The sequence below is a fragment of the Sipha flava genome, unplaced genomic scaffold (assembly GCF_003268045.1).
Source record: "Sipha flava isolate LNK unplaced genomic scaffold, YSA_version1 258_pilon_pilon, whole genome shotgun sequence".
NCBI lineage: Eukaryota > Metazoa > Arthropoda > Insecta > Hemiptera > Aphididae > Sipha > Sipha flava.
In genome coordinates this window covers 2,292,024-2,307,064 of record NW_020272917.1, presented here as the reverse complement: position 1 = coordinate 2,307,064, position 15,041 = coordinate 2,292,024, and the positions used below count along the sequence as shown (strand labels likewise).

At 31.4% G+C, this 15,041-nt stretch overlaps 2 protein-coding genes across 3 annotated transcripts in view; one reads left to right on the top strand and one right to left on the bottom strand.

The window, feature by feature from the left end:
* Window positions 1-3,286: 3,286 nt before the first annotated feature.
* On the top strand, window positions 3,287-8,939 carry LOC112684911 (dehydrodolichyl diphosphate synthase complex subunit DHDDS). Of its 2 annotated transcripts, none has more exons than XM_025556644.1 (6): window positions 3,287-3,395; window positions 6,096-6,282; window positions 6,808-6,969; window positions 7,654-7,802; window positions 8,390-8,574; window positions 8,657-8,939. In XM_025556644.1, exons 1-6 carry the CDS (start codon window positions 3,347-3,349, stop codon window positions 8,861-8,863), a joined length of 939 nt encoding a protein of 312 aa, XP_025412429.1. In that variant the 5' UTR covers window positions 3,287-3,346; the 3' UTR covers window positions 8,864-8,939. The 2 variants fall into 2 exon arrangements, with proteins under 2 accessions (XP_025412429.1, XP_025412430.1); XM_025556645.1 differs by lacking the exon at window positions 3,287-3,395 and adding an exon at window positions 4,786-5,480.
* The window catches only part of LOC112684910, a 31,875-nt gene continuing 25,765 nt past the window's right edge, over window positions 8,932-15,041 (bottom strand). Inside the window, exons 14-20 of the mRNA XM_025556643.1 lie at window positions 14,873-15,006; window positions 13,791-13,902; window positions 12,766-13,200; window positions 9,724-9,841; window positions 9,485-9,645; window positions 9,262-9,410; window positions 8,932-9,201 (exon numbers count right to left, since the gene is read on the bottom strand). Coding sequence (XP_025412428.1) covers window positions 9,012-9,201; window positions 9,262-9,410; window positions 9,485-9,645; window positions 9,724-9,841; window positions 12,766-13,200; window positions 13,791-13,902; window positions 14,873-15,006 — 1,299 coding nt within the window. The 3' untranslated portion in view covers window positions 8,932-9,011. The remainder of the gene's footprint in view (window positions 9,202-9,261; window positions 9,411-9,484; window positions 9,646-9,723; window positions 9,842-12,765; window positions 13,201-13,790; window positions 13,903-14,872; window positions 15,007-15,041) is intronic.

The window sequence follows — 15,041 nt, the reverse complement described above, 5'->3', positions numbered from 1 at the left end:
TTCATTATAAACGCCCGTCATGTATTTGAGTTTAATATAATCGTCACCCATAATTTGTACTATTACTATTAGTATGGACGACACGCTGCGCATCGCAAATATCATGTCCCATTATAATTATTTTCAAAATTATTTTGAACGACCAATATGACCAGTGGTGCAACCATGATTTATTGTCGAGGAGGGGGGGAGGCTATACATTTGAAAAAAAATTAATTAAGGATGTTGTTTGGTGGGGAGAACGGTGTAAGTTTAGTCGGGTGAAATTATAGAAACCCGAGAGGGGGGGGGGAGAAATCCCCTAGTTTCGCCACTAGATATAGCGTTATGTAAAGTAAAATACCTATCTAATGTTGATTTTTTTATCATATTTGAAATGTGCATTTTATACCGTTAATATTCTCTTGAACATTTATGAAAGTAAATATTCATGCATAAATATGTGTACGATTGACATGAGAGCTTTCATCGATTCAACATAAAGTATTTTTTGAACAAAATAACGAAATTCAGAGTTTCCATTTAAAAAAATTACCAAGAAAATCGACAAGTGACCGGTAAATACTAGTCTGACCTTACTGAATCCGCTATTCTTTTAAAACCACGTACCTACCTAAACATACATGTATAAGATGAAGGGTATTCGTAAAATGCACTTGGCCATGGCGGCCGCCTTATTCCTCGAGGAATGTTGTGTGTTAGGCGCAGTGCTCAACTTGGCAAAATTAAATATGGGGGATTCTATTTACTTTAAAAAAAGAACGTCCACAAAACTGGCTGAGCGTTATGATTATAGCTTAATAATAGAAGGGGGACCCTAAAATTTCTGAAAATTAGTTAGGATACTCCGTCCCCCTGCGTCCCCCCTCAAGTCGAGCACTGGTTAAGCGACGGTGCTGTCTTGGTAAAATGACATGATGAGAAATATGAATATAATGTTATAACTTATAACATTCATACCAGAATAATAATGAATTGAAAAACCACTTGAGGGAGGTTACTGCGAGGAGGATGGACATTGTATAAAATTGTAAAGTAAAACTATTGACTCTGACTTGGATGTTCAAACTCATCACGTTACCAGAACCGTTGATGAATGATATTATATTGACGAACGCGAGTTTTTTTTTCGTTGTATATTATTTTTGGTCGTCTTGAGGACAAACCGACTAAAGTTGCCAATTGCTGTATATCAGTATAACGCCCACCACTGTAATTATTCCGGCTGCAGTGCTGTTGTTCTTATCGCAATACATTTATATATAATATATTATATATTAAACGATAATAGTCTGATTTATAGTACACTGATTTATGTCCGCGGAAACGCACAAGTGTTTTAATAATATTATATAATGCGCTTAGAATAATAATCATGGTCTAATTGGGTCGGATCGCAGGTTCGGGATCGTGAACTGGGCCCCCAATCAGTTTTTCCCCCAAGCCCGGTTTCCTGTCACAAAACTTATAACAAGAGTAATAATTAAATTTTTTTCTTAAACAAACACAAATTAACATTTTTGTGATGTAATTGAGTAAATTTCAACTAACCATAAATAAGGAATCCAAGTTTTCAAAAACTTTTTGAAGTTAGTAACTTTTAAAACTAATGATAGTAAATGATTCCAGTGACAAACGCTTTTATGTTTAATATGAATTTGATGAATTAAGTTAAAATAATTCTAAAACAGTGGGTTGCTTATTTGATGAAGCAGCTAACATAAAAGAGGTATGTAATGGTTGGCAAGCACATTTAAAAAATAATGTTAATTATGTGTCTTTACCCACCGAGAATGTTTTAAATTTAGTTATAGTTGATTCAACTGAATGTAATTAGAATGTAGAATTTCTTTTTATTAGGTACATTTTTGTCAGATTCATATAAAATAATGAAAGTGTAGACTGAACATACTTACATATAATGATAAATTAAAAAAATTATATGTTATTTTGATACTATTTGTTGGTGGTGCAAAGACAAACCCTTAACTTTTATCATCCAATTTAATGTAACCGAGATTAAAAATTAAAGGTTTCTATTTAATTCAACATTTTTTTATTAGAAATAATTTCAAATAACTCAACATTTCATTCAATAACAAAATGTACTATTCTTTCTCTGTTAAAAATTCATCCAAGTTTGAACTAATTATGACTGCTGCAATTTATCTAGATCTGCACAGTGCGAATACGCCTGTTTCCTATTTTTTTCAATATTTTTCATTAAATCATCTCATAAATTTTAACACTTGATTGATACATTGATTATTACATTTTTTTTTACTCTGAACGTTAGGCCTTAGATATATGGCGGACTAGGCAATACATTAATATTAGTGGTAATTAAAATATTCATATTATGTTGCCTACAGTCACTCATTATATTCTATATATACATACATATATTAATTTTTTGATATGTATGTATGGTTACAATATGAATTGTTAAAATGCTATAAAACAGCCGAGTACTCATTTGCATTTGGAAGTGATATTGTAATTTATGGTAATCAGAAAACAATAAATAAATTAATACATTATTTATACGCGCTTATTAATATATTATATACGTATGTGAGATTTTTGGTATTGGTAACTTAATCAATGGTAATATTATGCTTCCTCACCAACTAGTAGTAATTATATCTGATTTCATATACCTAAGTATTATTTTATATTAAAGCTGGGTATTAAATATATGTACATATATCACCCTGATTTTTGAATGACAAATACACAATTCATACGTTTTATATGTAAAAAAAAAAAAATATAGCTTTGTAAAATTTGAAGTTGTAATTGATCAACAAGTCAACAACTTCTATATTAAGTTTTAAATCTTATAAATATATCATATATGTATGCATTATTGTTTTGTTTATTGTCTTTATTCACGTTATACCTATTTACCTGTTCAGTATTTAGTACATAGTATTAGTTGACACTCAAAAATACTAGTATGTATATATATATATAATATAATGTATGTAGTTATGTAGTTAAGTTAATAGTATATACTAATATAATATTATAATTTAATAAATATTTACATACGATGAATGACGATCGTGATGCAGAAAAAACATACTGTAATTAGTAGAATTATAGACTTATGCATATGGAATATTAGTAAAACTATTACATGTTATTTTACAATTTGTCAGTGAATTATTATCTCTGTTTCATATTTCGTTATTGTGTTTTACTATTATATTAGTGTATATTTGAGTATTCACATAAGTATAATAGCATTTAGATATTGAAATCTATTTTTGAATCACAAATACTTTTATGTACTTTTGTAGAAGATAATTGTTAATAAATTACGAATTTGTACATATAAATAATGAGCACTGTTCCAACAAAAACCTGGAGTTGGGATAATTTGGTAAAAAGTAAGCACGATTATATTACTTCAATGCAATTATATATTATATTTATGATAAAATGTTTATTCATAAGGATTTATCTAAATGATGCGATATGTTATGCGGTTATTTTTAAGAAAACCTATAAAATATTTTATTGTGGGATTTATTAAAAGCTTTGTGATATAATTAAAAATATAAAAATAGGTACCAAAATCTGAATACATATAATCTTCTGTTTTTTCATTTTAGATACATTTCATTATATTTGTATTAAGTTGAAATTATTTACGATCGAGAATATTTCGCAACACCCATTGAAGATGTCAATGCTGTGCGTAGTGAGTCGTATCATCTCACCCACTTATTAATAACCGTCTGAGCAAAGGTTTATTGCGAAAGATATTGAAAACAATAAATTTCTCAATGTTTATATACGAACGTGTCGAGGGGTTATCGCAAAAGTTATTACGGAGATTTTAAAGCGAGTTTTTTTATCAGTACGAAAAAAAAACGTGTATTAAACGTATAAAGCTGGTGATCTATATACAATAAGTCGGAGCGAAACGGCCGGAGATTGAAGAGTGGGCTCGTGTGTTATTCGATCCAGTTTTTATGTTTCGCAAATATTTTCAAATGGACTGAGAACTCAAACATTTATCATAGTTTTACAGCTTGACGATTAAAATATTTTGATTACAAAACGAGCCACGGGTCCCAGAGACAGGACTAGGAATTTTTACGTTCCATCATAGACCAAGAACCAAATACCCTTCCTTACAATTTGTTTCTAATAATTAGCCTACAATCATGATTATGAAGTTTTAAACATACTATCAGAAACAAAGTTAAAAACATCAAACTAGTAGTCAATAATAGATTACATACCCCAAACATTACACCCTCTAAAATTAATAGATTAATAGAAAAAAAAAATAGATTTTCAGCAGCCAGAAAATAATGTTTTTAATAATTACCTAATTGTTTTAAATATTTTGCATTTGTAAACTTGAATCTTACTAAGGTTTGGTTATTAATTTGTATAAATGGTTAAATGAGGACGATTAAATAATTTATTAATTTTATATTACATTTTTTAATTCAATGTGTTCAATACAATGTGCATAAAAATAATTTCTTGAAGAAGGGTGGCAATCGAATTACTACCTTTTTTCAAATTAAATACAAGAGGCTCCGAGGAAAAAAAAATTGCGTGATGATGCTGGATCGGGTCAATCTTTTGAAAGTTTACGATGGGACCGCTTCATGTTGGGCCGCCGAAGTTTGACTGCCAAACCAAACGAAAAGTTCATTACAATATTTTTTGGGTAAAAATCACTACCTCCCCCCCCTTCCGCGCCGTGGCCCGATATTTATATATTGTGGCTTTTTTAATTCCTTTTCGACCGACTAAATCATTAGAACTTCGGCGCCACAGTGTCAGCGATCCTTCGAGGTGTTTGCACACGGGAAAGCACGAGAAGATAATAATTGAAGACTCCGCTCGTTGCAGCGGGTAGGAGGCGATTGGATTACTCGACAGAATAATACCAACCGGCCGAGCAACATCTGCCCGTACGGTTCGCTCATACATACCACCATTAATGTTATCAACACGGAAAATCGTAATGATTATTTGGGAAAAAAAAAACCAATATTCATAAATCATCGGAATAGCACAATTAACCCGCTTGACTCTCGCCTATTATTCTACGCGTACGCATAGGTCCAGACGGTTAACCGGGTTCCGCGGGCACCAGCTTATCGTTGGGTTCATGTTTAATGTGCAATAAATTTTTTTTCCGTTCGGTTAGTTAATTGTTTCGTCCGTAATTCAACGCGCGTATACGTTTTATGACGGTTTTATCGAACGAAATTAGTGCGATATATCAACTGCGGAGCGTGTCGAAATTTAAACGATCGGACGTCGATCGCGTGAAAAGCAAATCGTTCCACGGCAATCGGATCAGTCGTGGCACGGTAACTAGGCGACACAGTGACCGGCTCCGCTAACCGCGACCGCTGTCTGGAGCGTCGACGATACCGGCGCAAGAGGTAGAAGATCGTAAGGTGGCCGCGTCAGCATGAAGCAGACTGCCGCGACGACCGAAGGTAAACACGCCGCGCCCACAGTGCAGCCAGTGCGCGCCGTTCGAATAACCCCCCGGGCCGTTCGGCCGACGTCCACCCGACTGGAAACACGTATCGGAAAATGATTTCGAAGTTGGGTCCTTATAACCCAACTGTATCTGTTTATTGGCTGCTTTTTATCAATCCGTGTCTACATTTTTTTTTTTTTTTTATTATTATCAACCGTGTGCGATAATGAAACCTGCGATTGTTAAAATATATTATCATTAGGTGTAACGAAACAATTATTACAATTCAGAACGGGAGGTTTTTTTCCCATTCAAACGGGTTCGGGGGTTTTTGTTTTTCTTACGATTCTGTTCATCCGCTTAGGGGTCTATGCAATATTATTGTCCCGAGTATTTACTTGTTAAGCGCCCGCTTTCAATGTCATTCTCCTTGACGTCGCAAGTGGATTCGTGCGCGACTCTTATGACAGCTTCGTAAGTTGGGCGTACCTCGTGTCGAATCATCCGGATAGTTAAGCGATGTTACGCTTTATAAAAGAAACGTCGCTCAGATAAAACACCGGTTAAAGGTCGGCCGCCAATCATGTTACTAAAATTAATAGTTTTCGACGTTTTCGCGACGGTTTAGATGTGCTGTGCCTTACTCACCCAGACATGTCTTGGATACGTGACAATTCTATGACGTGGACGCAGCGTTTTTGCGCCCAAGTGCTGAGGTATGGAGAGATACCGAAACATGTAGCGTTTATAATGGATGGCAACAGGCGTTACGCTAGGAAAAATCATGTTGGGAAGAAAGATGGACATGTACGAGGGTGAGTTGTGATATTTTTTTAAAATAAAAAAAAATAAATGAATTATAAAATATTTTCAACTTCTGTCATGTTCTGGTGGCAACATCATAATAGTATTGTGCTCTTTTCCATTTTAACATAACTATGTTTTACACGGCTTTAAATTATTTGAACACAGACATATTGTCATAAGTAAGGGCTCAAAAGTATTTTTCAATGTCCAGTTTCATGGTATTGAAATAACTTGCAATGTCCAAATTATATTGCATTCATTATTGTACTTAACTATATTTCTAAAATGTGGATGTTAAATGAAAAATATTTAAACAGTATCATTACTAACAGCCATTCGGATTTTATAGAATTCGGGTATTTATTTTTTCATTACTTTTAGAATGTAACCTAGTAAATTTAAGCTGTTATTGATTGAAAATCCAATCTTAATGTCTCTGTAATAATTCTATTTTTTTTTTTTTATTTTATTAATTATTTCTGTTTTCAGATGTATATTTTATATTAATTAATGTATGTTTATTTCATTTTTAGGTTTGACAAATTGTCTGAAACTTTACAATGGTGTTTACATTTAGGTATTAAAGAAGTTACTGTATACGCATTCAGTTTAGACAATTTTCGAAGAACACAAGAAGAAATTGATATCCTATTTGATCTTGCACGAGAAAAGTTTAAAAGACTTTTGGAAGAAAAGTAATATAATATTTTAGTTATTGATATAATACCAAGTTTAGTTATTAACCTACCTATAATTTAATGTATGAATGTATAGGTAAATTTGACTAAATGTTTTTTTTAATAATGTAATGAAAACATTTTTTTATATTATTATTTTTAGTAAAAAGATTTCTAGTCACGGTTGTCTTTATCTATCACATACACAATATAGAAATTCAGATGTTTTCTATTTCTACCCTACGGATCAATCAATAGATGCAAAAAAGATTTGAAAGTTGATTTGAATTTTTAGTAAAAATATACTTTAATTAGACTTTTCCAATTTTTTAAATGTTGTATTTAATATACCAAAAAATTAACTTGATTTTTTTATATTATGATTTTTTAATTCTATTTTGCAAAAATTTTGGGAGACAAAATCAAAAAAATGGGAAAGTCTAATTAAAGTAAATTGTATGACAAGTTTAAATCAATTATAAAAATCCTTATTGCATCAATTGTTTGATCGGTGCATCGGAGATAAAAAATTATATTGCAAATGTAATAGATTGCAATAAAAAATAATGGTTTACAATCCTCTTATAGAGATATTTATTGCTTTATAAATTTCAAATAAGTTTGCTATTTAAATTAAATTTATATATTTTTATGTATTAATATTTTATGGTTTATGAATATTAAAATTTAATTCTGTTATAGGGATAAGTTAAATGAACATGGTGTATGTATAAATTTTGTTGGCAACTTTAAACAACTTCCTGAAGATTTAGTTAAGTTAATAGCTGAGTCAATGTTTATAACAAAGCAAAATAATAAGACATTTTTAAATGTTGCATTTTCCTATACAGGTTAGTTAGTACTTTGCTGTTTAAAATATTATTACATAGTTCAATGAAGTAGTCTGCAATTGTATTTTATTTTTTTTTATCTTCAATTTGTGACTAAAATTTATGCATTACTTACAATTTTAATTAAATTGTTATCATTCATCACTGATAAAATTATTTTATATTTTATATATTTCTTAAAATTGTAATTTATTAATTTTTGTAGGATACATCTAATTTACTTATTAATATATGTATGTTATCTAAATATTATATAATAAATAGAGGTATTTTTAAAACATAAAAATAATACTTTATTTGAATTTATCTGATCACCCAAGTTAAATATCATTAGTATATTTATAAAATATTAATAAATTTAATAAATTATTGTGAACTCACAATGTTGTACCTAATTTACTTTAAAAAATCAACTGCTAGTTTTATGCATGAACACAATTTTAGACCTATTAATAGTGTATACCTTTGTACCTATTATAGTAGATTGCAATGTAATTAAAATAATATTTTTATTTTGATACATTAAAATTTATTATGTACAAAATAGTTCATACTAAAGTTTTATTATTTATTATATATTTTTCTAGGACATGATGAATTAACAAATGCCTTTAATCATATATCTAATGGTATTAAAAATAAAGATTTGGAGGAATCGGATTTATCTGTTGAAATAATTGATAATTGTTTATATACATATCCGTCCCCGCCACCTGATTTATTAATACGCACATCTGGTGAGACTAGACTGAGTGATTTTATGATATGGCAGGTGATTTAATCGTTTTCACTAGTTAAAAATATGTTTTTTTTTTTAATTAAGTACTATTTAACATTTTGTTTTTGTGTTCCAGTGTTCTTACAGTTACATATATTTTACATCAACATTATGGCCAGAATTTTCCGCATGGGATTTTATGATTGCTATTTTCATGTATCAAAGAAATCTTCGAGAATTTTTGCGTTATAGATCACCATCTAGAAGATTGAGTTCAAGAGCTGAAAAATTTGTTGAAAATGTAAAACAAAAACGATTGAATAGTCTGTATACAATTGCGTGATAATATTGTTGTTATTTTTTCTTCATTTATCAAAATAATTTATTTACATAATTATATATGTGTGTATATATACAAATGGTATATATATTTATACTTGAAAGTTATACATATTTTTAAATATAATATTTTTTTTTTAATAAGTCCTTTTTTACAATTCTATACATTTTGGTGGTACATTTAATTCATCACTGTTTTCACTGTTAAAATTTCCACATAAACCACATGTAAATCCTCGCAATTTACTTTCAACCAGCATAACTACTGTATGGCCATAGTGTTGAATAGTTATACCGGAAATAATCTCAAGGTCAGTCATTTCTTGGTCCCATTTTTTTGCTCTTTAAATGTATACAATTTTAAATAAATGTCTTTTGTTAATTGAAATTAGAAACAGTTACCTATAAAGAAACCAATCATCTTTATTTTTTGGTGGATATTGTACTCCAGTAGAAGTGACTTCAATCTCTGTACCATTCACATATATTTTTATGTTTGAATTATCTTGAATCATGTCTATTATACTGTTCTGACTTGATACACGTACATTCTATGGAACCACATGTGTAAAATTACAAGTTAGTCAAAATATATATTTTATATGATTGTTATATTTAAACTCACCAAAGTGGAATTACTAGTGTTCATTTTGATACCAACCGCAAAGCGTGCTAACGGTGAACAGTCTGCTAAAGCTACTGTATAACAGTCTTGATTTAACTTGAAATTGTGCATTGTTGAGTTGTCCAAAGTCAATGCTGTTTTGGAATTTACTGCGCAAATTCCTTAAAACCAAACATTTTTTGTTGAATTTCTTTATTTTCATAAACATATGTAATAAATTTACTAAACTATAAGAATACCTCTTGTAGTCCAAGGAAGTTTGGTGGGGAATGTAAATTTTACTGTGGTCTTATTGCCATCATCAATTACAACATTTGGAAACAATGAATGCATTGTGATTATCATCCAACTCGGTAACTAGAAACAAATAAAAAAATTAACATTGTGAATAAATGTGAAGTAATTTATTTATTTCGATAGTTACTGTGCACCTCTTTTGTTTAAATTAATATTGAATTATAATTCTATTAAATTTACCCAACCAATTAAAATTTGTGAACTGGATTGCAACATACATCATAACTACTTCATTTGGCTAGTGAAATGCTCATACATTCATTGGGAAATCATTGCAAAAAATGTTAAATATCTGTTTATAAAAAAAAAAAAAAAATAGAAATTTTATGGTTTTTAATATGCACTGCATATTCACATGTGGTCCGCGATGGTATTCTATGTGGTTCGTTCAACATTTTTAAAATCAAACATAATATTAAAAAAAAAAAAAAGTAAAAGTATTATAAAATATAATTTTTTATTGATTTTATTTTTTACATTTTCAAATAGACGAAAATAAATTCAATATGTACCTTCATACATATTGTATACCTACTATACCATGTGTTATAAAATTATGTAAATTAGATTAATATTAACATTAGTACTTTTGTACTTGGTGGTTCGCTTGGAGATAATTGTTTACTAAACTGGCCCACCGAGAAAAAAGGTTAGGCATCACTCAGTGGCCTAGTGAATGATGTTTTTCTAATGAAATTGCTTAGTCCTAGAAATCTACTAAGGGAATGGGTATCCCTTGACTCATGGATTTACGATGTATTTACGAACATATATTATTTAAATAATTCAATTAATTAGTTAATGACATGCATTGAAAAATTATATAATATGCGTATATGAAAGACAGGTAATTGAAAGAGTTAAGTAAAATCCTATAGTACAATAGATTAGTTAAATCATTATATAGTAGGAGAGAGGCGGTAGTGGGTAAACATAAATACTTTGCATAGGGTTTGAAATATGCTTGCCACACTACTGGCATCACTGGTGTATATTGAACAAAAATAAAGTACAACAAGTACAAAAGGATGAATCAAATAAATGTAATTGATAAAATATGATACGGTATAATAACTAATGTGATATGTTACCGTATGCTTATTTTATTTTTTATTTTTTTGTTTTGAGTAATTTATTAATTAAGCTTTCAGTATTACCGATGTAGCTGGTCTAATGATTTTTGTAAATAGGTAACAATATAGTCTGTCTTATGTAGTAATGTAAGTTTAAATTTGATTTAATTAAAAGAAAATAGTGAAGCACTAGCACTATAGAAAGAAATATTACCAACAATGACGTTTCTAAAGTAAATAATAATAACAGTAAAAATGTAATGTTTACTTTGGTAATAAGACTCTACGATTTAAATTACCTTACGGTTTTAAACCCAATCGATTTAAAACATACCATATTAATATGCGTACTGTACTTATTTTACAGCTCAATATTTTTAAGAAGATAACATTGAAAAATGTAACTATTTGATTTAGAAATTATTTTTAAATTGACATAAAATTAACATTACAACAGTGAGGTTGGTGGGTATCTGGTACAATTTGTAAGAAAAATATGTAAATATTAGGTTTGGTCTATAAATGGTATTGATTAGGTATTGTAATCATATTACTTACCTATCTCTTATTTCATTAATCGAATTTATCGACGTATATGTTACAGGCAATATAGAATACTAGTCGATGTACACAATGCTCGGGCAATTTGGTCCTGTCTGGATAATTTGGACCTCGAATAGAAATATTAACAATACTTATTGTTATAACTGTGCAATATTTTATTAATAATTTATTATACTTTTATTATAATACAGAATAAAGTATCAGTGTAATATTTCTTACTGTTTGTATTCTTCTATCTTATATATATATATTGTTTTCCCATAGGTTACATAGGCTACGTTGACATAATCAGACAATAATATATTAATAACAATTGATATCTATGATTAAACAGTCAATTTTTCGTGGTTCTCAAGAAACTTTGTACTTTGTAATTATTTATTCATATATTTATTCATATTCGAAACTCAAATTCCCCAGGTAGGACCAAATTTGGCTGCATACGAATTGCGTCCCGCGGCAAAAATTCATTCCGAATTGCGTCCCGGGTTCTTTTGGAGGTCATACTAATTGCGTCCCGGGTTTTTTTGGTGGTCATACTAATTGCGTCCCGAATTTTTTTAACTTTTATAGGTACCAATTGAGTCTCGTATATTATAAAAACTAAACAATATTTCCCTTCCCATTTTTATACAGACTTAGGACTGTCTGTAGTAATAGTTACTAGTTTACTACTACAGGTATGTTAAAAATATTATGCCTTTTCGTAGGTTTTTAATTCCTTATCAGGAAGTAGAAAAAATAATAGTGGTATATATTTATCATTTTGTAAGCCATGAACTGTGAAGATTTGAGTAAAAAGGCTTGGGCAACTTTTGAAAGTTCCGTCAACAAAAATTGTATCAACATTACAATAACATTACAATCAACATAACCAATAATTTCGACTTTAAAGATATCACAGGTAATGGGGACGCAATTCAGACGTGCTCAAGAAAAACCCGGGACGCAATTAGTATTATACCTTTTTATACCTTTTTATACGGGACGCAATTCGTAAGCAGCGCCAAATTTGCCCGAACAATGTGTAAATTGGGCGTAACATATATATTTCATCATTCGTTGTTGATGTATGTACATTTTGTAGTGAGGTATGTTGGAGCTCAGATGTTCGTATTGTTTTTTTGTCCCATCTAGAAATTGATCTACATAGTATTTTCAGCACGCGATTCCCATTTCCCAACCCCCTACAAGCGTCTTACACCATTTGCGGCTCCCAAACTCTTCGGACCCGCGGTGCCCTATCGGAACATAGGTCATATCGCTCTTGATAACGCGCAATCGTTGTTCGTCGTGTTAATTACAAAATAACAACGGCGCGCACTTCTGTGCACTTCGATCACTCACGTTGACGAACTGTAGCGATATGATCTGACTGGTGGATATGTCGCTGGCAGTTTGTAGGCACGTCGGCGAGTCGACGATGCACTGGTCGGGCCACGCCTCGTTCGCATTCGCCGGCTCGATGGACATGATCATCGTGGTTGCCGAGTCATGGTACCCCCAGGAGACCGTGGCATTGCCGTGCAACGGCGGCGGCGGGTGCAGGGCGCCGGACTTGCGGGATGGCAGGATGAACGAACCCTCGAACCTCAACAGGCGCCAGTAGCCGTTGGTGATGGTGATGTTGCGCTCCAAGTTCGTGTGGCTCAGCTTGAACGATATCTCTTGGTTGCCGTCGGCGATGCGGCCGTAATGCGCGATCAGTCCCCAGAGGATCTGGTCGTAATGGTTCATCGTCACGCGCACGGTGTTACCCTCCTGGATGAACCTGGGCACGACCTGTGGCAAAAATCGTGTGGTTTGCGGTCATGTTGTCGGAAAAGAAAATGATAATAATAACAATAAATGTATATATATTTCCACAGGGCCGCCATGTATTCCTTGTCCGAAGTGCGATCGTTGCAGATGACAATGTCGTCATTGCCTTTGGTCACCCTTATCCAAAACTACTACCGTATTACCAAACATACTACACCGTGCACTGCGGTTCGATGCCACGTTTGATGCATTTTCACCGGACTCGGACGGGTCGAATCGATCGGATACGTGTCACGATTACGAAGCTGTCGCATCCGATCAAATCTTACGCAGCTTAGATTTGAAGCGCTCTGGGATGGATATTCCGTTGTTCGCATAAAATACGAATCAAACGTATGTGTTGGGATTGTATTCTGTGGCTATGTTAAATAACTCCGATGTTATGTCAAACATGCGATCGGAAAAATAAACAAAGGATTATGCTGGTTTCGGGGATTTTGGCGGTGTCGCGTTGAATTGCACCTCACGAGCAAAAATTATTCTACGCCCGTCACAAGGGTAGGCAGTATTTGTATAAATAATCGAAGATGTGGGTCTGTCCGTTGACATACCTGTAATGGCGATATGGACAATATCAATCCGCAGCTATCCTCTGGTGGGATGAACGTAAAATAGTTTGACAGCGAATAGATACCCAGAAGAGCAACTCCGCCGGGTATTGACCTGAGGAATGAAAACGTTTCGTAAAATTCTAATGTTACGGACTTAGCAACAATGGTGATGTGTTATTCGATTGGTAAGTTCAAGGTTTAACTTAAACGTCGGCTGCATACTACTTGCGTCCCGATATCGGGACGCAAGTCAGCTATGTCATAACTATCGATATGTTTACTAAAATATGTGATATCTATCAATAACTCATTAAATTTACTATATTGGTCCAATAAATTGAGTGAATCCTCATTTGGTCATTATATTAGTAATATTAGGCTAAACAATTATTTTACACCAATGTTTTTTTTTATATATCCAATATCCATGTATTTATATGAAGTTATAAATAGTATACAATTGGTATTTTCCCGATCAAATAATCAATACTTTTTCTATCAATTATCGGGACGCAAGTAGGTAATGGCCTGTTATCACAACTTACCTACTAAATAAAATTTAGGACGCAAGTAGTATGCAGTGCATACTATGCACCGTAAATGTTTACCTACTGGACAACCCTCTACATGGTCATAAGATTTAATAAATTAAAATTTAAATTAAATTTTTTAAAATTAAAAATTCCCAATTTACCTATTACGTCTATGAAAAAAAAAAATGGTATAGGCTGTAAGTTTTTCCTTAAAAATGCCTTTCATATTTGATCAAGTCAAAATAGATTTTAATTTGATAAACTATAAAACAATAAAATAATTTTAAAAACGGTTGAATAATTTTAAAAATACTCTTTATTCTTTATTTAAAAAATAGTTGAGTCAATTCTTGTGTGTTTGTAATAATTTATAAATTTTCAATTAAAAAATGTGCATAAAAATAATTTGAAATTCAAAATTCAATTATTTGAAATTCACTCGATGTTAAGAATAAAATAATCAATGACATGCATGGGCGGTGTATGAATGTTTACTATTTATACATTTTTCAAACAGAAAATAATAAGTATAATAAATTATACACTCACTGATAGTTTTTGTTACTAATTTGAAATGCTTCTTTGATGATCATTAGCGAATTCGAAAACTTGCCCTCGTCTTGGCAATCGAAAACCGTAGTAGCAATTTTCGCTCCCAAATCTCTCGACTCGAAAGCCCAATCCTTTGTACATTAATATTGCATAATTAATAAGCTGT

Bases quoted from the DNA above. Each gene is read 5' to 3' on its own strand.
- LOC112684911 (XM_025556644.1), top strand. From the start codon at position 3,347: ATGAGCACTGTTCCAACAAAAACCTGGAGTTGGGATAATTTGGTAAAA. The intron at 3,396-6,095 runs GTAAGCACGATT...GCGACGGTTTAG, and splicing joins TTGGGATAATTTGGTAAAAA to ATGTGCTGTGCCTTACTCAC. The intron at 8,575-8,656 runs GTGATTTAATCG...TTTGTGTTCCAG, and splicing joins GTGATTTTATGATATGGCAG to TGTTCTTACAGTTACATATA.